Here is a 26127-nt window from a genome sequence, read left to right as displayed (position 1 = left end):
ACTACTCCACGTTCCGCTAAATCCAACGGTGCCATTGTTAACCTAAGTTGTAAATTAAGCACCTGGTAGTCAGTTCATTGTGATGTATCTCAACCAGAGCAAAGTAGAGTAGAAAGCGTATTCCAGAACACCTCCTGAGAAAGCGAACGCCTGAAGTCTGCCCGTCTCGAGAGAAATGGCGGAAGATAAAACAAAAATTCAGTATTCTGTAACGTCACTTTACTGTTAAAAACAGTCTATTCACTTTACTATAGCGACGTTGTCGTCGACCTTCATAATAATGTTACTGTTAACAATGTGGTCATTGTATCCTTGAAGCCAGCCATCGTAGCAGTAACAAAACTGGAGGGAAATAAATAAATATATGTATGTATGTATATATATATATATATATATATATATATATATATATATATATATATATATATATATATATATAAAGGCAAGATAATTAAGAAAAAATTTCCAAGTCATCATATAAACTAGTAAAACTGAAATGTTGCACAACAATGAAACAAGCACACGCTCGTATGTGGAAACTCGGCATGACATAAACATTTGGTGTTAACACTCTGACAATTACCAAGACATGAAGCCACTCATCGTAAAATAGACTGGTAACTGGATTAACATTACACTATTATTTTCATTCTAAGTGAACTGGAGATACATACATACAAATACTTCGTTCTGATGCAACTACACGATTGCTAAGTCGGGGTAATTAACAAACTAACAAACTAACAAACTTTTCTGCTGACACAAACAAACAAAACTCACAAACCATTCCTCCACAATTAGGCCCATGCGCCATACAGCATTTCAGAAAAAAAAAAATACCATTCTGAGTGAACTGGAGATGTAGCCTATATACACAAATACTTCGTTCTGATGCAACTGCACGATTGCTAACCCGAGTAGTCAACAAACTTTTCTGCTGATACACAAACAAACAAAACTCACAAACCATTCCTTCACAATTAGGCCTACGCGCCATACAGCAGTTCAGAAAAAAAAAACCTGAACGTTTAACGGATTAATTTCAGTTACATGGCATTCCAAAAATCAAAACGCAGCTGTTCTCTGATTGTGAAGCCTCGTTATCAGTGTTAAAATGACTGAATCCATATGAACGTTTCAGTTACCATCGTGTAAACCACTGCATCAAACTGAAATATTGGCAATGTTACCTCCAAGTCATATAAACTACTAAACTACGCATATCAACTCTTCCCAGTGTCATGGTGAATGCACAAGTCTAAATGCCAAGATATCACCGTCATGGTGATTATTTAAGTACACTGGATACTGCCGTGGAAATTGACATAATATTCATTCATCGTCCGACTCTCTTGAACTTAGTATACGTAACAGCACGTGCTCACTTTTCGCGAATGAACGTTAATTTGAACTAATTATTCATTGATTACTAACAATTTTCTTCTGTTCCACTAATTCTGTGTGCAATTTACCGGCGTAAAAGACTGCTACCACAGAATCGCATGAAGAATTTTGTATGTAAATAACATATACGTTAAATACCTGTATACAAATGCATACGACACATGTTAGACACATGTTAACTCAGTAAATAAATTAATAAAGATATATATATATTATATATATATGTGTGTGTGTGTGTGTGTGTGTGTGTGTGTGTGTGTGTGTGTGTGTGTGCGTGCGCAGATGTGTATAGTTCAAGGTTTATGACTTTAATATCTATCTCTCTCGATCTATTTTTCTTTATATATATATATATATATATATATATATATATATATATATATATATATATATATACTGTATAATGTATATTATATATATATATATATATATATATATATATATATATATATACCTATATGTATATACAGTACATATATATAATGTCTCTTATGAAGTATCAAAATAATACCCCTCGGAAACTAAATAAAAACTAGTTTTTGTATGGGTTAAGAGTTCAGTGACACCGATGAACCAGGAAGCAGTCACGGGAAATACCGAAACCCCTTGACTGAATAATTGTTTCATTTTTTTTTATTACTAATCTTCCTTTCTCGGAAATTTGCACAACAACCCAGACCCTTGCTTATGTGACCGCATCCTTGCCTTACTGTGGGGTGTAGGATAAATGAATTACGGAAAAGGTATATATGTATATATACATATATACTGTATATGTGTGTACGTATACATGTGTGTGTATAGTACATTATGTACAGGGTATTAACCCAGAATGTATCCACCCACTCCGAGGTGCTAGTACTAAACATGGCAGAAGCTCCTTGGGACGCCGTGTTTAGTACTAGCCACTGGGGGAAGAATTAAGTATACCTTAGTTTTACCAGACCACTGAGCTGATTAATCAAAGTACTATATACAGTCATTTCTGTATTGTGTGATCGACAAATTTTAATATATGTTTATATATGTATACTGATAAAGTGAGTACACAACTTACGAATGAAACTCATAATCTAATCACACCCAAACACAATCGCTTTAAAGTTTACACTCACCTTTTTTTTATAAACTGCACGTCTATGAACTGCAATTTTGACGTGACACTGATTCAAAGGTAAGAAGTACCCTGCACAAAGAACATTCAATTATAGCTTAACAATAACTGCCAGAGAGAGAGAGAGAGAGAGAGAGAGAGAGAGAGAGAGAGAGAGAGAGAGAGAGAGAGAGAGAGATAATTATTCAAACTGTTGTGCAGTCGACAACAAGAAAGAGTTAATAATGCAATAAAAAAAATACTTGAGTAGCCTATTGATCCAATATATTTCTTCAATCAAAGCAACCAACAACACATACCTGACGTTCAGCTAGCTCTTATTAGCGCATAATAAAAGCCTGAGAGAGAGAGAGAGAGAGAGAGAGAGAGAGAGAGAGAGAGAGAGAGAGAGAGAGAGAGAGAGAGAGAGAGAGAGAGGTCCCATGACCTAACAGATCACATAATTGGTAGGTATAACATTTCACACAGCTCCGGAAACTGGCTTTACATCGTTTTACCAAGGCACCTAAAACACTTCTTATTAAATTACCACTGCTAATCTCACTTCATGCCCATTCACAGACCGGAAGAGTTTTAACGCAATCATTGGCATATCCGGCTTTCGCGGCTCATTAATTTAACTCCCCCCCCCCCACCTCCATCCTTTTGTATCCTTAACGGCCAGCAAGCAGTTTGAACGGCTATTCCAGATAACCATGCGATTCCCGTACAGTGCTTCACATCACAGTAAGCGAAGAAACGATTTTCATGAACATAAACAGAAGTAACCCATATAGGCCTAGATGCGCAGGGAGAGAGAGTGTGAGAGAGAGAATTTCCCTACGGGACTTTACTCAATACGTTTATTCGTTGTTTTGTCAGTTTTGAAGTTATTTTTATGAAAGAAACATTACAATTCTGTAAACAAAAAAAAGGCTAAAAATCAATTTTCTGTAATTCTGGTACAATTCGTTACTATCATCTCCAAATAATTATTGCAAACAGAATCATTCACAGTAACACCCTTCTTACTACTGCATTTATTGCCACACTTAAAGTAAGAGACTTCGAACACACACACACACACACACACACACACACACACATATATATATATATATATATATACATATATATATATATATATATATATATATATATATATATATATATATAGAGAGAGAGAGAGAGAGAGAGAGAGAGAGAGAGAGAGAGAGAGAGAGAGAGAGAGAGAGATAGATAGATAATGTGTACTTATAAAATACATATATATATATATATATATATATATATATATATATATATATATATATATACTGTATATAAACAGTTTGAGTGAATTGAAGCATCGTTGCTGTCAATATGCTAAGGAAATTTACACTAAGCATTTACCAGTAGAAAACAGTGGATTCAGTCAAACTGGAAAACTAGCTAGGTTAATACAGAACGATGGTGATCAGTCAATTAAACAATAAAACTATATGATATGGATGGTATAATCAAGAGATTATTAAAGATGACGTTTTACAAAATTAATGCACTGCTACAAGAGAAAATATAGGATAAATGAAAACTGATTAGTATAGTCACCACTCAAACCAAGTAATGGCCCAATCCTGCCTGGGCACATGGAGTGAACCGACGTTACATACGTTATCTCTACAAAGCCGGATCTAGATTCAAGTGGAATTCCCCTCATCTACTGCGAGGACAAGGTGACTACAGTATGAGGGAACAACTAGCCTCAGGACGCCATAGATGATGGTGAGCAAACCCGACCTACTTGCGTTAACCTACCGACCTGTTATTCTGGACTATAGCAATGCAAAGGCTAAGATGAGGTTATGTCATGGGTGTTCTGGGGAGAGAGAATTCTTAACCTATTAGGATTATGTAAGTACCGCAAAAAGTATCGCGAGGGGAATTATCTAAGGACGTTCTTTGTCACCAACGAAATGGCGGTTAGCTAATTCCACGATGTACCCTACACAACTACATTACTTTAATATCTAAAAGCCTGAAGCATCGGTTTTAATTTCCCTTCCAGGCACAAAGGAACATACAATTCAACGATCGTTTCGTCGCCTACCTCCAAAATGAGCTCATCTTTTATCTGCAGAAACGTAGGCGACGTTGCCATAGTGTCCTAAAAACAAGGCAGAAATATAGTAAAACACAACTGTAAAATGCAGGAAAGGACATTTCCTATGTTTAGTCATTTGAATCCTCCAGGGATTACAAAAATCACTAGTGAGAAAAGAGCGAGGCAAAAAATAATATTCTCGATGACCTAAGATCACCTGTGTCCCATCAATACTCACGTTGCTAACGGACTTCCAGTGACCTCAAATTTGTCCCGATGGTGTTATTCCCGATCTTTCTACAGATGATGTGCACAAACACCCACCAATCCAACTGTAAACGTTATGATGACATAAGTCAGCGAAATAAACATCGTCTGCACACACACATACAGGAAAGACTTCCCTGCCATCTATTGGCCGAAGAGACTAACGTTAAAGATTTATGCTCCGTTCGAAAACACATCTTGTCATTTTAAGGTTTCGGCGATTATATATTCCTCCCGATGACCCCCAGATGAAAACATTTATCGGAGAAATGAACAAGCGACGCGAAAATGTTGAAAAATGCATGCGATTATTTCCCTGCTCTCAAACAATCATTAGAAACGTCAAAGAAAACGTTAATCAGCTGATAAGGTAAACAAACAAGAGGTGCGAATTCATATAGCACAGAAATATCGGCCCGGCCACACCAAGTCATGCTGTCCTTCGATCACCTTTAGGATAAGTAAGTTTTCGGGCTTTTGCAAGCTTGATAAGTAATTAATATCTCCCTACAGGATACTGATCTATAAATATAGGATACCAATGTTGAAGTTTACTAATGTAACGCGTATGGACTGGGCTTACCGGTAGGCTGTTTTCCGCTAACTGGTTTTTGTTGTTTTATGGCAGCTGGTCGTGATTTGTTGGCGTTTATCTTCTGCATTAAAAGTACGAGTTTGCAAGAAATATCACTGACAGTAATTTGGCAACAATCACATGGCTAGTCATCTCTGCAAAGAAGCCAAAATCTTGAGGGGTGAAGGGGGCCAGGCTGGGTAAATTCTGCGGAAGAGCTCTTAGAGCTTTCTGTAGCCTATGTGGTTAAAAAACTACAAAATAAATGTTGGCTATATTTTAGGGTAGGAAATATCCTTAAGTTCCCTTAATAGTTCTCTGAATCGATTGTTGAACCATTACACGCACTCCTGTCTAACGGTAATGGGAGACCCTAATGAAGAAGTGGGGTTTTAGGGGTGGTAATTAGAAAACCAGTGAAATATAGTATTAATGCTGGTGATTCTAAGCCGTAGTTCCGCGGTGAGCTAGACTATGGCAATTGACGTTTTCCTATGTTATTTTACTTGCTGTACAAGAATTTTAAGTAATATTTTGTCGGCCGGCTGTAACTAAACTGTAATTGACCTTTGAAGACTACACGACGGGGTAGATCTAAGCCAGCATTCCGCAGCGAGCCCCCACCCCTGTCCATAACTAATACGGCAAAATTGTAACCATTAAACACCCCTAGGGTACGTTAGGTTGGTATTTTTAGCGATGTTTACTGGCTACAATTTTTGCCGTATTGGCTATGGAGGGGGTGGGGGGCTCGCCGTGGAGTGCCAGCTTAGATCTACCCCATCGGTAGTTTAGTCATCAAAGGTCAATTACAGTTTAGTACGGCTGGTCGGCAAAATATTACTTTAAATTCTTGTAAAGCAAGTAAAATAACAGGAAAACGTCAATTGCCATAGTCTAGCTCACCGCAGAACTACAGCTTAGAATTACCTTAATGCTAATCCTACCTAACTTGAGATGCTAGGATCTGCCTGACCATTGGCTAACTGCAGAATCCCATAGCCTATCCTACCCTGACTTGGTATCCTGACAACGCCACAAATTAAAATGAAATGATGTTTGTTTGCTAACATACCTTGGTTATTTCCTATACTTTCTTGGCCTCCCCAAGCCTACTTGGACCTATTGACAATAAACACCACTTGATCTTCGTTATTGTCAGACTTAGGGGAATGTTTAATGGGTTTACCAACAATATCCAGCAGAAGTTAGTGTTAAACATATTGAAATTACATCATAGGGTATGGACATTTTCATAACCAACATGAATACAACACTCGGCTTGTCATAGTTGTTAAAATCACATCCAAAATTATTAAGTAGGTTAACCATGTTTAAGATCCCATCATTGTTAGATATAGGAAAAATTCTTCAGAATCGCATCAAAAGTTCTTTGAAGAGCCAAATTTCACCATCCTAGAATTCCTAGAGGAATTGAAAATGCTTATTGAAAATTGTTGTGAATAACTTATATTTGAAGGAGACCAAGGTTTCTGTAATATTAAGTTGAGTGCTTTCCAGGTCTGTTCAGCCAGCAAATCCCCTCGGCTGAAGGGGTTATGAAGAAGGTCAAGTTGATCTCATAGGCTTGCAACTCCAATATAGGACTTTGAAAAGGACTTAACCCAGAGATAAAGTAAGGGTAAACCACAGCCAACGGGGGATTACTATAAATGACTGTTACTGAGCCAACGAATAACCACACCAGAAATAGGTTAGGGTAACCAGCAGTATTACAGAAGGCTGTATCTACTTGAATGCATCACTCGCTGGTTTTCAGAAAAAAATGTAATGCTTATAGGATGTGTTGTATAGGCACAGGTTCCTGGCCAACATTAGATGGTATCTTATAATTTTTCAGCAGGTAGCCTTATACATTTACTGATTCTTAACTTAGTCTTCCATCTACACAATACCATACTAATAGCTCAGCCAGTACATCATTGTAATTGGCCTGGCATTTAACAGTGCTACTCCAACCTCATAGCTGTAATGATTTGCTGCTAGGCTATTTATAGAGGCCTCTCAGCCTTGTGTTTAGTCATTATACAGCACAGTTTATGGTAGACCCAGTAATATTTACGTCTAGTAGAAGAGCATTAGCAGGCAGTACAAACTAGCCAGTCTGTTAAATGAGCAACCTTGGTTGTAGGAGTAGTTTTTCAGATTTTTATGGTGGTGTTACTTCAACCACAGATTAACAGAAGCCCAGGCTTAGCTAGGCTTAGACAATATTGATAACAGTGGGACCAGATACACTGGGATGTGTAGGGTAGTAACATATAACAAAATCTATAATACCAAATAAAGTTGGTATATGATGAAATTAAAATGTTACTTGATAAATAGAAACTTGAGTTGACATTGTAGTAAAATAGTCCATGTTCTTACAGAAATACAACTAGTGTCTTTTTTGTATTCCTCAGCACAAGGTGGAAACATTTGTTGATAATACTTAGTAACCTAATGGTTAGTTGAAGTTAAGCAGATGAGGTGGCAGGGAAACCTGTAATCACCTACCATAATCAAGTAAGAGGAGGTAAAGGGAAATACAGAAAGAGGAGATCTCGCTTATTAAAAAAGAAAAAATTAAATTAGTAACTAGATAAAAATGTAAGTAAATTTTTGAAATGCAAGCAGAATTGTATTAGGGTAGTAATGCATTGCATCTTTGCTTGAACTTTTGACATTCCAATTTTACAACATCTTCAGGGAGACTGTTCCACAGTCCAATGGTGTAAGGAATAAAGGACCTCTGGAACTGAGGAGTTTAACAGCGAGGCATATTTGTTGTAAATTGGTGCTCCTGTTCAGCAAATCTGGTCGCTCTCGACAGGAAAGGGGGATCAGAGATCGGTAGTGAATGTGAAAGATCTGTTAAAGTACAATTTATTAAAAATTGACAAACAAGAGACAAACCATTGATGATCCAAGTCATAATTGCTAATATTAGTAAACAAACCTACCACCACGAACCACTCTAAAAGAGATAAATCTCTGGCAGAAGCAGACATCCATACAGCAGCCTATTAGCGATTACGTAACATTTCAAAGCCAATTATCGATAATCAGTGAATGGCAGAATACAATATACACAATAATGAACATGATAGTAACATTAAAAAGGTTAAGCCTGATGTTGGAATATGCCATTGATCGTATAAGAATGAACAATACACGAGTAATTTTAATTCATTTTAGAATTGTACGCTTTCATTTGACCCTAGGGTATTTGATGAACAGCCCATGGATCCAACCCCTGTTTGTACTGAGTGTAAAGTAACACCAAGTTAAACTTTTTTTGTGTGAATGTCAAAAACATAGTCAACACTGAGCAACTTATCAAGTGATCACCGAAACTTGCGCAGCAGCTTTTTTAAAATTTGCGGTAGTGCTCTGTTTTGTGTAGGTGACAGGCCCCACCCACTAATGGGGAACACAGAAACAACCTGGCAGGTAAGCCAGTTTGTTTCTGCCAGCTCCGGTATACACATCAGCGCCATTTGCAGCAGCTTTTTGATGGTTTTTCAGTTGTCTTTACGAATTTTGAAGTACAATTACTTTGTTTTGGTAGCCAGCAAGCCTTTGATAGATTATCATTTTTATGAGTAGTTCCCTAGTTTTTTACTGAATTATGTCGGATTTTAGTAGTTTGAGTGTTTGCTACTGCAGCCAAGGCTGTAAAACTAGGCTCACAAAAGCTTGTTATGATCCTCATTCACTCTGTAGTAGATGTAGGGGGCAAGAGTGAAGCATGGAGAAAACTTGTAATGAGTGTTCTTCATGCGATATTAAACAAAGGAAGATTTAGAAGCCTCATTTAGACATATTAGAGAGAGATAGGAAGAGGAAAGCGGCTTCTGGAGCCAAGAGGCGTTCCCTTAGTGTAGAAGCTACGCCTAAACCTAGTTCACAGGTTAGTTCTATTGCTTTTCCTACTACTCATTCCAGCTGTTTCTCCTATTTCTTGCCCTCGTACTATTCAACCTCCTACTCCCGTGTTTGGCTCCCTTGCTTCCAATCCTGATGGATAAGCAATTTCTTCAAGAGCAACTTCTTGAGTTATCCAAGTCATAGGTTTCCATCAAATATCCTAGGAAAGATTGCACCCTGTCTCCCGCACTATATTGGCCAGTGGAATACCCTCTCACGACCCACATAGTTTCACCCATTTGAACTTCTGTTCCATGTCCTCTTGAATTCTCTGAAGTCTTCAGAGCCTTCAGCTTTCTTTCGTGGTACTTGTTAAAAATCGGACTTGAAGTAATTAAACTTTTGAATTCCCTGTCTCTATCTGGAGTGTCATCCAACCTCCTGTACCATTTTAAGGGCTGTTTGTTTCTGCATGCAAGTTGTACACCCCTTAGTGGATTCCAACCTCCATGGCCACTGCCTTTCTGTCTCTTTACCAAATCACTTTTTTTTTTATACTAGTAGAGCTAGAATCTCAGTGTCATTGGCCCATCTGTCATTCCCAGTGAGGTAATTCTCCAGATTTCAGGATTTTTATTATTATTCAGGAGATGAAACTTATATGGAACACAGGGCCACTGACTTGAAATTCAAGCTCCAAAGAATATAGTGTTCATCAGGAAGAAGCAAAATGAGAAGTAAGAGGAGGTATAATAAAGGCAAATACAAAAGGAAGATACCCCACTTACAGTATTAAAAAAGAAAAAATAAAGTAATACATCAAATACATAAAAATGTATTAAATTGCAAGGAGAATAGCATTATGATAATAATGCATTGCATCTTACCTTGAAGTTCTGAAGTTCCAATTGCACAACATCCTCTGGGAAGCTGTTCCACAGTCGAACAGTGTGAGGAATAAAGGACCTCTGGAACTGAGAAGTTTGACAGCGAGGCACATTGACTGCATATTGGCACTGCTGTTCAGTGAATCTCGTTGCTCTCGGCAGGTAAAGGGGATCAGGGATCAATTTTGGATGCGAAAGGTCTCTGTTGAAATACAACTTGCGAAAAAGTGACAAACGAGACCATCCGGTAATGGTCCAAGTCACAACAGTGTCCAAGGAGAAGAATCAAACTGAAGATAGTAGAAAAAGTGTACTGCAGAAATATTAGCAAAATTTTAATGACTTCTGTACCTGCGTTATGAAGGTGAATGAACATGAATAAGAAGGTTAAGTTTTATTTTAGGATTTTAATCCAGGTCATATGTTATGAAGGAGATTGAACAGAAATAAGGAGAAACTTTTCAAAATATGATGGTTATCCATTCCTCTATTACGGGTAAAGTGGTAGTACTATAACATAGTTCCATGACTGTTTCACAAACATCTCGACCCTTATGCATGGTATATGAGAAGTGTTCTATTTAGGTTAAGTGATCTGTATGAAGTTCAAACTAGACCACAGAGTATATGCAATCACTTGTTGTGGGACCTTTCATGCTATCCTTTTTCATTATATAAACTGGGAAAGTGAACATGTTTTATTACAACTAAGACCTAGAATTCTTGTTTCCAATTTTAAAACAAACTTTGGAACAAAGGAAAAAAAGAGGTAAACCCCTTTAACTGTAATGAAAAAATAGACAACCATCATATTTTGAAAAGCTGCTTATTTCTGTGCATTCTCCTTCATAACATATAACCTGAACTAGAATCCTAAAATAAAACTTATCCTTCTTATTCATGTTCATTCACCTTCATAATGCAGATACAGAAGCCATTAAGATTTTGCTTATATTTCTGCAGCTCACTTTATCTACTATCACCAGTTTGCGTCTTCTCCTTGGACACTGTTGTGACTTGGACCATTGACGGATGGTCTTGTTTGTCACTTTTTCCTAAGTTATAATTCAGCAGAGATCACCTTTATTGTATTTTAACCTTTATCTTGAACTCTGACCTTTAAAGGAATACAGTATTCGCGGGGGATGCATACCACCCCCTCTCCCCGCGAATAGCTAAAATCCGCGAATACTTAAAACCCCTCTAAAAACACTTAGAACTGCCCATTTTGATAGTGTAAACACAAGAAGAATCCTGTAAAAATGCTTATACCTGAGTATTTTAATAGTTTTATCTCAAAAAGTACATTTATTCATGAAAATTATATGAAAATACAGTAATTTGTGAATATTTCAGTGAAAAATACCGCGAATGGGCGAATTTTCCACGAATAATGGCTAGATATGTTCCACAGAGAAACCCGCGAATGCATGAGTCCGCAAATCATGAGAACGCGAATGTGGGGGGTTTACTGTAAACTTGAAATGTGTGGTAATTATGTTCAGATTGCCAAAATTAGAGTCGAGTACTGTATTTGTTGTTAGTGATAGATTACATGAAATAATTTTTACAGGTTCTTTTTTGTCCTATTTTGACATTGTGACTAATAACAGAAGTTGAATACATTGTTCAGTATATTTTGTTTATGGGAAATATTTAAAAGAAAACTTGCTGATTGTACCTAAAGTATGAAATTAGTATTCTGCACTTTTTGTTTTAAGGGATACTAATTGTTACTGTATTTTCTTTATTTTTAGGAAATGATGCTCGTTGTGAATCTTCATAAATCTGTATGCCAAAGATGTTTAGGGTCACAGCTTCCAAGCTGTCTTTGGACGTCTGTGGCAAAACCCCGTCCGGTTTCGACTAGTAGAGCATTGGGGGATAAATCGGTTTCTAAGCATGTCCGATCAGATGCTGGAAAGTTTAACAAGGGCAAGTAATTATTTTTCTTTCAAATGTAGTGCCTTTAGTATTTTATTATGAAATACATTGAGTTCATAATCTCAGAATATCTGCTTTTATAGTGCTGCTGGCCTTGTGCCATTATTGTGAAGATTGAATTTTTATAGTTACATTTGTTATGCAATAATCTCATTGAGTTAAAGTAGCATCCATGCTATCACTTAAGGAGATAGTTAATTTTTCTTTGTTTGGAGTAAAGTTAGGTTTCTTTCACAGTACTTCTTTTGTGTCAAATTCTGTAGCTGTGGCCCTGAAAAACAGCAGTCAGTATGTGTTATAATTAAGTAGAATGGGTTTTGTGTAAAAAAAAAAATAAATTCCATCATTTGGTCAGTAAAGATGAAATTTTGTTTGAAACCATTTGTGAAATTCTTCAGTGAATTTTCAATACTGTAGTAAGTTGATAAGTTATTAAATCTATAAAAGACAGTTTACTCAAACCACTTAGTAAAAAACTGACTCTTAAGGGCTGCCAAAAGTAGAGAGAACACATTTTTATATAAGTTCAGTAACTTACCCAGTAATTACTTAACTAAGAGTTTCTAACTCGACGGCAGCTTCAGTTTTGAAAATCATGGTAGCAGTAGTCTTTTTATGTAGGTGACTAACCCTGCCCACTTTTGGGGTGAGAGAGAGAGGAACAACTCAGCCAAGAGCTTCACTTTTGTTTCTTCTGGCTTAACAGCAACACAGTGTTAAGAAAGCAGCTCGATTTTGGTTTCAGCTTGAGATTCTTACCTTTTGCTGATGTATTTCGTCTCGATAGCCTTCGGATTTGTATTGCTTAACTGGCAGTATGTTTTTTGTTCTTAATTTTGACTATTGTTCTCTTAGGAGATATACTTATTTTGACTCAGTTAGCTAGTAACTATGTCAGACTCTAGCACATTGAGTATTAGGTATTGCTGCAGCACTCGCATGATTCACACACTTTATGTACGACACGCAGAGGACAAATTTGCAGTTGACTTGACTTGTGAGGAATGCTGTGAATGAGACAAGAGGAAATGGAAGACTTTAGCTTCTCACCTATCCAAACTAAAAAGGAATCGTAAGAGAAAAGCAGCTTCTAGAGCTGAGGTTAAATTAGCAACTCAAGACGTGACTCAGAAATCTAGTGTGGTTAATATTCTTTCTCTCCCTTCTCCTACTAAAGTGATTTCTCTTATTTCCAGCCCTTCTCTTGTACCATCGATCTCCTCTCCTGGCTCCCTCACTCCCGACCTGGATTGCTACTCCAGCCTCGAATCAGAATTTGATAAAAAGTTTGATTTTTATATGTGACTTACCAAGTAATTACATAGCTATTGACTTTCTACACGGCAGTCTAAGAATTAAAATTTTGCGGTGGCGCTACTATCGTTCGTGGAGGTGACAAGGTCCCACCACCTTTCGGGACTGATAGGAACAACTCGGCAAAGAGCTTCAATTCGTTTTCTGCTGGCTCCCGACTAACAACGGTCGTTTTGTGCAGTCATTGTCATCATTTTTTGGGATATTTGTCCAGTACTGTACTTTGGTGAAGTATTTGAATTTTGCATTCTCGGTGTGCGCCAAAAATTTTCTGCTGCTATTTAGTCATTTTGTTAGCTTTGTTAACTTTATTCTAATTAGCTCGGATGTCTGACTAGTTCCTCTAGTGTTCAGTACTGTTCTGAAAGTTGCAGGACTAGATTAGTTACGATCTCTTATTTGTTTCTCATGCTAATGTGTGAAATGTAGGGGGCAGGACTGTAATGTAGATTTGACTTGTTCTGATTGTCAGGATTGGGACGAGCTAAAGTGGAAGGCTTTGAAAATGAACTCTACTATCCTCTCGCCTTGTTGTAAGGTGTTGAGTTCAAGGGAAGTCTAGGGGTACTTTGTACCTGGATCACCCACCAGTTTTTATGGTCGAGTTGGAGGTTCTTTAATCTAGTGTAGTTGATGGCATTGTTTTTTACTCGGAGACCAGGGCAAGGGCACCCTTTTTTAATCTTTGTCAACCATTGGTGAACTTCCATGGCTGCAAAGTACCCACGTCCTCCACAAGTTAAGATGAGCACCTCCCAGAGGCAGTACCAGTCTGCAGGAGCTCTCTTACCAGGTAAGGAACAACAAGCATTCTTCTAATGCTAGCAACCTTGTCTATTTCATAGTCATTACTTTCTTAATGTCTTGGATTAGAATATGTCCATGTTCCCTCCTCCATTCGATATGGAGTCAGCTATGTAATTACTTGGTAAGTCACTTGTAAAATTGACATTTTTATGATAAAATAAAGTTTTATATATACTTACTGAGTAATTACATAATCGGAGCCCTCCTGCCTCCCCTCATATGGACATCAGGGCTAAAACGAATTGAAGCTCGTTGCCGAGTTGTTTCTATCAGTCCCGAAAGTGGGCGGAACCTTATCACCTACACGAACAATAGTAGCGCCACAGCGAAATTTGAATTCTTAGACTGCCGTGTAGAAAGCTAGTAGCTTTGTCATTACTTGGTAAGTATATATAAAACTGTATTTTATAAAAATGTCATATTCTTGCTAATACTGTACAGTGGCACAGTTGGGTGAATTGATGTGTGTCCTTATGGACAAATTCAGTGAAAAGTGTTCAAGTGATGTGTTAATGGAGGAGATGTCTACCCGTCCCACTGACACTCCCAGGCAAAGGTCACTGCCATACTCCCCCAGCTCTGGAGGGTCGGTGAGGTCTGCCCACAGGTATTTGCCCCCTCAGTCTCAACTGTGACGTCCCAGGTGTCGACAAAAGGCAGCCACTGGAAAGGCGTGTCTAGTGTGCTTCATCTCTCATCCAGTTTGGGGGATTCTAGCTCTTCTCACTGGCACCAGTGGAGTTTCTCGGATGAATTTCATCCATTGAAAAGGCACGTGCCTCTCGGGGACCAGTTCCCTCAGTCGTATGGCAAGCGATTCAGGGAACGGTCTGGTAGTCCGCAGCCTTTGTGCAGCAAATGGGACAATCCTGAACGTTTTTCTCAGCTAGTAGCTCCCAGACCATTGTCAGTGTCCAGTAAACATGCTAGTTCTTCGGCCAATCAGGAACCTTATGTGATCGTTCATGTTCCTCATTCGAGCACCCAGTAGCGACCAAGCATTCGCTAGTAGCTGAGCGCCCAGAAGAGAAGAAGCACCCACTAGCGCGCACACACACACACCGCTTGGCGCCTAAGAGCCCTTCGGTTGAGCACCCGGATTGTTTGGTGCCCACTTCTGTATTGTTGACTTCTTTATTGAAGCATCCGTTTTCTTCGCAGCCTCATTCGACATCTGCGTTGTCAACACCCAGTTTGATCCCATCCTTGGCACCACTACAAAAGCAGTCAAACAATATTTTAGGTATATTCTCAAGTAGTCGACATATTCCACAGTAGTGCCCGAAGATCCCTCGCTGTCTTCGATCTCATCGGAGAGGAAGATTTAGGATAGGACTCCACCCCTTCGGCTTATGCTGCATTGTTGAATTATTTGCTAGATAATTTTCCAGATTTCTTCACACCGGCAGCTCCTTCTTCTCCGGCTTCCTCATTTATGATGAGTGACCTGCGTGGGGATTCGTCTAGACTTCCTAAAGTGATTTTATCATCTTTGTCTAAGAAGGCTCTGGGAAAGGCATGTTTTTGTATTCAACTTCTCGTCTTTCAGCCAGAAGATATCGGTCGTATGTGACTGGAGAGGCTCCCTTTTTGGGAGTGGTTGCCTTCTCCCAGGGGAACTTCTCTGGTCTCTTTGATTTGACCCATAGGTCGGCCTTTGCTTTGGCAAAGACTATGTTCTCTACGTTGGAAATTGACCATTTACTCACGAACAGGTTCAAAATGTTTGAAGTTTTTAGTTTTCTGGATTAGTCCATAGGGGCCTTGGCAAAGAAGATTAGAGATTCAGATCTTCCTCAGGATATTGCTGCTGATTGGAGGAGTGTTCTTTCCTGTGCCGATACTAAAGTGGTCAGAGACAGTTATATGGAGATATCTTCCTTATATGCCATGGGGATCCTAAAAGAGAAGGAACTCTGGGTCTCATTTGTACCTAAGGGCATTACCACTTCGCATAAATCAGTGCTGCTCTTCTCACCCTTGGATAGTACTCATCTTTTCCTGCAAGTACAGGCAGTCCCTGGTTTACAATGGGGGTTCTGTTTTTACGCTGCGTTGTAAACTGAAAATCGTCATAAACCAAAAAATCATAAAAAATTGTCAAAAATCCTAAGAAAACTTTACTTTTAATGCTTTGGGTGTATTGAAAACGATGTAAACTGCATTTTTATTGAGTTTTTCATCAAAAAACCGTCAAATTTTGATTATTCTGCCGTTTTGGAGTCATATTTCTTCCGTCGGATTGGCACACAACGCGTCGTAACCCCAGAACATGTGTCATAAACCGGGAAATAATTTCTGATGAATAAATTTGAAAAGCGCCGTAACCTCGAAACGTCATAAGCCAGACCTGTCGTAAACTGGGGACTGCCTGTAACAGTAGAGGAAGTGGCTTCTCGCCTTCATAAGAAGTCAACCCAGAACCTTCTCTCTCAATCTACAAGGCATCTGAGAGAGTGGAATGCTGCCCCTACCAAGTCATCTTCTCCTCTTCAGCCTCAGCCCTTTTGAGGCAGCAGGCCGAGATCGCAGTCAAGACCGCCAGCATCTGTACGTTTTGCCCTGCGTGCAGTTAAGAGACCCTCCTCCAAACCTACAGCCCGCTAGTGAAATTTCAGTCCTTCATGCGCCTGTGGGGGCCAGACTCCAGCTTTTTTGGGAAATTTGGAGAATGAAGGGGGCAGATCAGTGGGAGATCGAAGTATTAAGGGAAGGGTATTCCATCCCCTTCAAAGAGAAGCCTCCCTCATCCAGCACTCCCATCAAATTGGCATCTTACTCCTTAGGATCAACGAAGTATTTAGCCCTCTTGGCAGAAGTGTCATCTCTCCTCGAGAAAAAGGTGATAGAAGTGGTGGAAAATATCAAGTCCAGGGGCTTTTAAACAACAGGCTTTTTGTAGTACCAAAAGCCACGGGAGAATGGAGACCAGTTGAACTTTTACGTAACGAAAACGAAGTTTCATATGGAAACAGTTCAGTCTGTCCTATTATCCGTTTGTTGAGAGGACTGGATGTTATCTCTCGATACGATAGATGCTTGCTGTATTTCCACATTCCCATTCAGCAAGACTCGAGGAAGTATCTGAGATTTGTTTTTGGGAATCAAGTATTCCAGTTTCGAGTGTTATGTTTCAGCCAGTCAACAGCACCACAAGTGTTCACCCGAGTTCTCACCCATTAGCCAACTGGCTTCATCTGCTGGGAGTGAACATTTCCCTTTACCTAGACGATTGGTTGATTCATTCGCCCACAAGAGAGAGGTGCATGGAGAACCTCCAAAGGACTGCTGTTGACACAGGATCTAGATTTTCTGTTGAACCTTCAAAAATCCCAACTGACTCCTTCTCAACAGATTATTTATTTGGGGATGAAGATTGACTCTCAGAATTTTCAGGCTTCTCCCTCCCCCAAAAGTATAGAAGACTGCCTGAAGAAAGTCAACCTTTTCCTTTCCCTACAGAATTTTCCAGCCACTCAATGGATGAGTCTCCTGGGCACTCTGTCGTCGATCGAACAGTTTGCGAGGTTGGGAAGACTTCATATGAGACCTCTGCAGTTCTGTTTAAGAGTCAGTTGGGATGGAAAGGCAAGTCAAGACTTGTGTATTTTCCCAATAATGCAGGAGATAAAGGAGGACCTGCATTGGTGGAATTCTGCAAGCAGACTATCGGAGGTAAAGTCTCCTTCCGTAGTGAACCCCGAGCTAGACTTCTTTTCCGACTTGTCGGATCTAAGTTAGGGAGCACTCCTGGAGGGAAAAGAAGTTTCAGGAGTTTGGTCCCAGCAGGAGAAAAACCTTCACATCAACATCAAGGAACTAAAAGCGATCCATTTGGGACTGCAACACTTTGCCAGAGAAGTCCACAACAAAGTAGTTACGGTTCATGCGGACAACACAACAGCTTTAGCTTATATAAGACTCCAAGGGAGAACTCACTCATTCTCCCTTTGCAAGACAGCCAGAAATCTCCTGCTTTGGGCAGATCAGAACTGGACCTAGCTGTTAACATGATTCATTCAGGGGAAGTGCAGTGTCTTGGCGGACAAACTCAGTCATCGTAAGCAAATTCTCCCGACAGATTTGACTCGGGACCGCTGGATATGTTCCGACCTGTGGAAGTAGTGGGGAGAACTGATGGTTGATTTGTTTGCGACTCCCAGGAACCACCGTCTTTCCCTGTTCTGCTCACCTTTTCTGGATCCTTGAGCCTGGGTGGCCAGTGTGATGATGCAGAATTGGTCTGGCCTGGATGTGTATGCCTTCTCTCTGTTTGGGATGGTGAGGGAGGTACTGAAGAAGCTCCAATCACATCAAAGCACCAAGATGACTTTGAAAGCTCCCTTCTGGCCGAGGAAAGAATGGTTCCCGGAGCTGCTCGAGCTTCTAGTAGACTTCCCATGCCTTCTTCTGGCAATCCCAAGTCAACTCAGACAACCCCACTACAGGAAATTTTATCAGGACGCATCCATTCTGGCCCTGACAGGGTTTCGACTGTCTGCAGACTTGTGAGCGAAAGGCTTTTCAAGAGCTGCGGCAGAAGCTATTTCTAAATGTAGACAACATTCTACTAACAAAGTCTATCAGGCAAAGTGGGCAGTGTTTAGACTTTGGTGTAAGAAGAATAACGTCTCTTCTTCTGAAACCACTATAGCTCAAGTGGCGGACTTTCTTCTCTACTTGAGATCTACCAGGGGCCTTTCTTCGTCTATGATAAAAGGATATAGAGCTATGCTTAGCCCAGTCTTTAGACACACAGGGTTAGACATTTCTTCCAAGTAGGATCTCTCCGATCTTATGAGGTCTTTCGACGTGACCAAGGTTAACAGGGGGGAGGTATGTCCTTGGTCCTTAGACATAGTCTTTAAGTGGCTGTCTGACTAACGATTTGAACCCATGCATTCATCGTCCTAAAACAAAAGACTATCACTACCACGAGTTTCAAAATTGAAGTTGTTGTCGAGTTAGAAACTTCGCTAAGTAATTACTGGGTAAGTATACATAAAACTATTTTTTATAAAAATGTCATGTTTAAGCAGAATAATTCTCTTAAAATATCATAGTCCCCTCTCAGTGGAGAAGTGACATATTTTATTTACAACATGTGGTGTGGCTGAAGTATTGTTGTTGCTGACTTTTTTTAATATGGCTATGGTACTTTATGCCTGGAAAAATTCTTGACACTGCATTGATGAAAACAAAAATTTTGATATATTTCTTTCGTAAACTTGATGTAAGGTAGATTTTCATTTAATTCAGGCAGCTGGGTTTTATTCAAGAAGTGATTTTGTGATCATAATTACAATCTTTTTTCCTTGCAGCTAAAGAAGCTACGCGCACAACATACTACACAGCAGTTGTTCTGGTTGGTGTAGGTGTCACTGGTCTTATGGCATACTCCATTTTTAAGGAACTTCTGTCTTCCTTTTCTCCACAGGTAATTTTCCGTTTCACAGTAGGCTGTAAGAAAATGCAGTGGTGAGTGTTTAATAGTACAGCAATTTTAACTGCAGGGATGCACTTCTAGTTGCAACCTGAGAGTCTACAGCAGAATTATATAAAATTGTAAATGCTATTGAGAAAACAGCAATTTGGGATAAGGGTGATTTTACCATTTCCTGTGATTCAAAAAGTGTAATACAGGCTCCTGCAGGTTTCAGTTCCATAAACCCAATAGTTCTAAAAATTTTATACTAGTGTAGGATTCGAAGTACAGAGGAATAAATGGAAAGTTTTGCTTAGTGCCACCACTTCTGGGTGCATGTGAAAACAAGGAAGCTTACAAATTAGCTTGACTAACAGCAGTCGAGTCAGTTCCAATGAGATGTGCCATCCTATGTAAAGATTTTAAACTGAGAATAAGAAACTTCGTTCATGATCATTGAAGAAAACCATGGAACTCACAAAATGATAATAAAATGGAGGTCACAAGTGAGATAACTCCTTGGAAGTACAGTAACATGCTTTTGCTGCCTGCATATTGACTCTAAGTGTCTAACACAGTTTTTTAATGAATGGTGAACACCAGCCACATTGCAGTGACTGGCTAGCCTCCTTGAATGTATGGCAATTGTAGATAGAATGCCCCAGTCTCACAGACTGAAAGACCAATTTCTCTCTGAAGCTTGGAATGAGGATGGCGGGTACTTCCTTGCCGAAGTTTTTGGAGAGAATATTAGCCATAATTTTGATGGTGGTTTTAAATTTTATTTTGGAATCTTGCCTCTGGTGAAACTTCACGTTTTAATGTATTTAAAGTCAGTATGTAATTGTTACTTTATTTCTTGTGTTATTTTTAACCGGACTCTAGTTGGCGCTAGGGAATTTATCCCTATGTTAAGACCGAAGGTTTGTTAGTTATGAAAAATACAGATTGATTTAAAATTTGCCATTTGAAGTTATAACTATAGTTTTGTTTTTCATTTTGTTTCAGAAGCTGACCTTTTGCAGCAAAATAATTTTAAGATACTTTGAATTTGAAAATCATATTTTCTTATACAGTAGTCAATTTTCTTTACCAATTGTATGATAATAGTTCTTTTGAGGGTTGTTTTTATATAAGTAACTTACCAAGTAATTACATTGCTATTACTTTCACTCGCTCGGCGGCTAAAATTTTTAAATTCCAGGGTCGCGCTATTTTGTTTTGGGTAGGTGGCTAGCCCTGTCCACTTTCGGGGAAAGAGAGGAAAATAATTGGCAAAAGAGCTGTACACCAGTTATTAGCAGCAGCTTTGTTTTGAAATTCATTATTTTTCCGATTGTCCTTCCGTCATTTGGTGTAGTTTTTCCCGATTGTGACTTCTAGTTGACTTGTTTTCTTCGTAATGTCAGACTCAAGTTCAACTGGCTTTAGGCATTACTGCAAAGTCTGCAATACTCATTTGACTAAAGAATCTTATGATTCACATATGATCTGCACAGACTGTAGGGGACAGGTACACTCAGTGGATTTAAAATGTAAAAAGTGTTCAGACTGGGACAGTAAGAACTGGAAGACTTTGAGGTTTCATTTGAATAAACTGGCTAGGGATAAGAAGAGGAAGGTGACTGCTAGACAGATTAGTAAGTCCTTAGCTAGCCAGGAATCTCCGAATTGTAATGCTAATGTTAATGATAATGTTAATGTTGATGTTCCTGTGATTTCGGTGAATCCTGTTCCCAGTTGTCCATCTGTTCAACCCTCTCCTTCACCTGGCTCTCTCACTTCCGAACCCAACCCCATTGCCAGCCTCAAGTTGAAGATTGATAAGAGGTTTGAATTAATAGTGAAATCCATTGCACAATTGGCATTGTCAGTGAAAGTCGTAATGGACAATAAAAGTGATTCGGAGCACCCTGTATCGCCTAGTGCTAGTGAAGTGTTAGTGGGGGAGGTGGCTGCTCGTCCCACCAATTCTCTTAGGCATAGGTCAATGGCATACTACCCTAAACCTGGGAGGAGTCAAACTGGTAGCCTAAGGGAGGTTGATGGGGTCTGCCCACAGTAGTCGCACCCCTCGGCTGAACCTGTTGCTGAATCCCAGGATGCAGCCAAACACCACTGGAAAGGCGTATCTTTGGATGTACGTCGTCTTTCATCAAGTTCGGATGAGTCTAGTCCCAGATGCCAATGGCACTTTGTGGATGAATCACGTCCTTTGAAAAGACATGCAGTGGATGTATCGCGTTCTCCTGTGCCTTGTAAGAGATTCAAGAAGCATGTACATAGCCCTCGTCTGTCTTGCAGTCATTGGGACAGTCCAGAGCGTTTTTCTTCAGTGCCCTCCTTGATGGAGAGTCGTAGTTTGGCTCTCAAACGCTCTACTTCTTGTAAACGCTCCTTATCTTCTAAGGCGTCTTCTCCCGAGCGGCCTTCAGCACCCAAGGTCCCTGCATTTTCGGAAGTTTCCTTGGGTGTTGAGCGCCCAAGAACGTCAAAGCTCTCATTAGCGCCTGATCGTTTCTGAGTGCCCCTTGATGCCCAAACACTCAGTGGTGCCCATATGTCCAGCTGTACAGAGTGCCCATCGGTGTCTGAACGCCTGTCTTCGACCGATCTTTTAGTTTCTGCTGTCGGCCTCTCACCTCCATCTTCTTTGGTTGGGGCTCAAGCGGTTCAGCCCCCTCTTTTGTGCAGCCGACTCCTCTCCTTCAGGCTAAGCCTGTTGCTAGTGCCCAGGCTCCCAAAGTTGTGGACCCTGTTTACAGCAAACTGGACAGCATTTTGAACTTACTCAAGAGGGCTCCTTTGGCTCCTCAATCGCCGGACTTGGGTTTATCATCTGACAAGGAAGATGACATTCTTGTTCAGGACGCTTGCCCATCGGCTTATGCATTGTTATTAAGTATCTTCATGTTACCATTCCAAGTTTATTTTCCCCAGCAGCACCGTCTTCACCTGCTTCTGCCTTTTTAATGGAATCTCAGACTACTGAATCTGCGAAGCTGCCCAAGTTGGAGCGTTCTTCCCCAGCAAAGAAAGCCTTGAGTGAAGTGGATGGATGGCTGGTGGAGAAAAGGGATCAAGGAAGAGCCATCTTCAGTTTTCCTCCTTCCAGGTTATCCAAGAGGAGATATTTGTCATGTGCCACGTGGGAAGCTCCATCTCTGGGAGTTTCTGCCTCCTCCCAGAGGGACTTCTCTGGGTTTATTTACTTGTCCCGAAGATCTGCCTTTTCTTCAGCGAAGATTATGTTCAACGCTTCAGAGTTAGCCCACCCTCTTAACTTGTTCAAAGTTTTCGAAGTTTTGAGCTTCCTGGACTGGGTGGTGGGTGCTCTGGCTCGTAAGATTAAGGACTGTCCAGTTTTACCCGCAGATAGTGTGACTGACTGGCTAGGAGTACTCTCATAGATAGGAGTATCAAGGGTGGCTCCCAAGAATTGGCTTCCCATTATACAATGGGGGTTCTTAAAAAGAGAGAGCTGTGGTGTTCTTACACCTCTAAGGGAGTTACTCCTTCACAGAAGTCTGCACTCCTGTTTTCCCCTCTGGACGGTCACCATTTGTTCCCACAAGCCACAGTTCTGGGGATAGCATCAGATCTTCAGAAGAGAGCACCCAGGATCTTTTGACCCAGTCATCTAGGTGACCTAAGGAGATGTCCGCTCTTTCTTCTAGGACAGTCTTTACAGATGCATCCCTTTCATGGCAGCAGGCAGAGAACTTATTCCAGATCCCAATCTAGTGGCCATTTTGTCTCACATGCCATCAAGAAATCCTCAATTAGAGCTTCTTCCCGTAAGTGAGGAAGTTTTGTCCCTCCTCAGGAAGGGGCGATAGAATTAGTCGAGAACGTGCGCTCCCCAGGATTCTACAACCGTCTGTTTATTACTTCCACGTCCCTATACATCTGGACACAAGGAAGTATCTAAGGTTTGTATATGAGAACAGAGTGTTTTAGTTCCGTGCTCTATGCTTTGGTCTCTCGACAGCTCCACAAGTTTTTACCAGAGTTCTCTCTCCCCTCGCAAAATGGCTTCATCTGATGGGAATCAAGATCTCCCTCTATCTAGACAATTGGCTCCTTCGGGCTCAGTCGAGAGAGAAGTGTTTGGAGGACTTTCGGAGGACCCTTCTCATGGCCCGGGATCTGGGTTTGATGATCAACACGCAGGAATCCCAGCTGAATCTTTCTCAATAGATTCTCTATTTAGGGATGATGATAGACTTAGAATTTTCGGGTTTCTCCTTCCCTGAAAAGAGTAGAGTCCTGTCTGAGGACAGTAAGCAAGCTTCTTTCTCTTGGAAAATGTTCTGCCAACAAATGGATGAACCTTCATTCCCCTAGGCAGACTACATATGAGACCTCTACAGTTTTTCTTAAGGACCAGTTGAGACAGGGAGAACCCAGACATGTTCGTGTTCCCTGTGACTCCCGAGATAAAGAGAGACCTGCTCTGATGGAGTTTCAAAGGAAGACTGTCAGGAGGGAAGTCTCTCCTTCCTCTGAGCCCCAACCTAGACTTCTACTCAGATGTATCGGATCTAGGTTGGGGAGCTCTTCTAGGGAGCAAGGAGGTCTCCGGGACATGGTCCCCGGAGCAGAGAAACTGGCATATAAATGTCAAAGAACTGAAAGCAATTCATCTAGGACTACAGTTTTTTGAGTCAGAAGTGTGCAACAAGACAGTAGCAGTCCACTCAGACAGCATGACTGCTGTCTTACATCAAGAATCAAGGGGGAACTCACTCATTCTCCCATTATGAAACAGCAAGAGACCTTCTTCTTTTGGCAAACCAAAATCACACCAAACTTCTGACACACTTCATTCAAGGGAAGCTAAGCATCCTGGTGGATGAATTGAGCTGCCAGAAGCAGGTTTACCCACAGAGTGGAGTCTGGATCCTCAGGTCTACTTGATCTGTGGAAGTTGTGGAGGACACCATTTCTAGATCTGTTCGCTACTTCCAGAAACCATCGTCTCCCATTGTTTTGTTCGCTAGTCCCAGATCCATTAGCATGGGCAACAGATGCCATGCTACAGGACTGGTCAAACAAGGATCTCTATGCCTTCCCACTTCTCAGTATGGTGAAGCAAGTAGTAAACAAATTTCAGACTTGTCAGAATGTATCAATGATTTTAGTAGCCCTGTTTTGGCCAGCAAAGGAGTGGTTGCCGGATCTTCTTGACCTGCTGGCGGACTCTCCAAGACTGCTACCTCAGAACCCTCATCTACTCGGACAGCCCCACTTCAGGCAGTTTCATCATGGGTTTTCTACTCCTCTGATAGAGTATATCAGGCTAAGTGGGCAATTTTTCGAGCCTGGTGCAGAAGGTGCGGTATTTCGTCTACTCAGACATCTGTAGCAGAAATAGCAGATTCCCTGCTATATTTGAGAACTTCTAAGAGCCTGTCAGCTTCCACGATCAAAGGTTATAGGGCCATGTTAAGCTGTCTTCCGACACAGGGGAGTAGATCTTCCCTCTAATCAGGACTCTTCGGATCTCATTAAATCTTTTGATACCACAAAACAGAAGGAGGTAGCAGTAGTCCCATGATGTAGTTCTTAAATGGTTGGCCGGCCCTTGATATGGAAAACTCTTTTCATAGTAGCCTTGGCAACTGCAAAACAGGTGAGTGAAATCCATGCAATGGATAGAAGAGTTGGCTTCTCCCAAGGGAATGCTGCATGTTCCTTTTCCGTGGGGTTTTGAGCCAAAAATTAGACACTTTCTAAGCCCTGGCCTTGTTCTTTTATCATTAAAAGTCTGTCAGAAATTTTAGGTCCAGGTGAAGAAGAGAGAGCTGTGTGCCCTGTGAGGGCTCTAAAGTATTACAGTACGTTCACAGAACAGAGGGAGTGTGTGGACCTTCAAGTGCTTTATGGTGTTCGGTCAAGGACCCCTTGTGTCTACTGTCGAAGAATGCCCTGGCATTCTTCCTCAGAGACCTGATCTTGGGAGCTCATTCCTAGATTGGGGATGATGCCTTTCCCTCTTATAAAGTGAGAGCTCATGAGATAAGAGCTGTAGCCACTTTGTTGACATTCAAACGTATCTATCTCTCTCTTCCATATTACAGGCGACTTTTTGGAAGTGCAAGTCAGTGTTTGCATCCCATTATTTAAAGGAAATAGAGACAATATATGATAAATGCAGTACACTGGGTCCGTTTTCGGTGGCTGGGGTGGTATTGGGGAAGGAAATGTAGGAAGCATTCCTTTCTTTTGTTTTTCTCTTCAGCCTTGAAAAAAGGGTGTTGAGTTTTTAGGGGAACTTAGGGGTACTGTGTACCTGGAGTACCCTCGACAGTTCTTTTATGTTTGAGTGGTGGTTTTAATCTTCTTGTGGTAAAGGTGACAATGTCTATTCTGGTTATAAATTTTGTACCACGCCCAGGACAGGGACAACATGTTATTCTTTGTTAGCAATAGGAATTGTCCTTTGCTGCAAAG

At 40.4% G+C, this 26127-nt stretch overlaps 2 protein-coding genes across 3 annotated transcripts in view; one reads left to right on the top strand and one right to left on the bottom strand.

Annotated features, from left to right (window-relative positions):
* The window catches only part of LOC136825721 (phospholipid-transporting ATPase ABCA3-like), a 135304-nt gene extending 130319 nt beyond the window's left edge, over positions 1-4985 (bottom strand). The window contains exon 1 of the mRNA XM_067082516.1: positions 4819-4985. The gene's annotated coding sequence lies outside the window, so the exon portion shown is untranslated. The remainder of the gene's footprint in view (positions 1-4818) is intronic.
* Positions 1-26127, top strand: part of LOC136825730 (mitochondrial import inner membrane translocase subunit Tim21) — a 188641-nt gene that overhangs the window by 145043 nt on the left and 17471 nt on the right. Inside the window, exons 1-3 of one of the 2 annotated variants that reach the window (XM_067082537.1) lie at positions 5035-5308; positions 11939-12116; positions 19568-19683. In XM_067082537.1, coding sequence (XP_066938638.1) covers positions 11942-12116; positions 19568-19683 — 291 coding nt within the window. In that variant the 5' untranslated portion in view covers positions 5035-5308; positions 11939-11941. Of the gene's footprint in view, positions 1-5034; positions 5309-11938; positions 12117-19567; positions 19684-26127 lie in introns of those variants that run through there. The other variant, XM_067082538.1, reaches the window with a different exon arrangement.

Source organism: Macrobrachium rosenbergii, chromosome 39 (genome assembly GCF_040412425.1).
Source record: "Macrobrachium rosenbergii isolate ZJJX-2024 chromosome 39, ASM4041242v1, whole genome shotgun sequence".
Taxonomy (NCBI): Eukaryota; Metazoa; Arthropoda; class Malacostraca; order Decapoda; family Palaemonidae; genus Macrobrachium; species Macrobrachium rosenbergii.
Note: the sequence above shows the minus strand (reverse complement) of the source record. Positions and strands in the feature narration are given on the sequence as shown.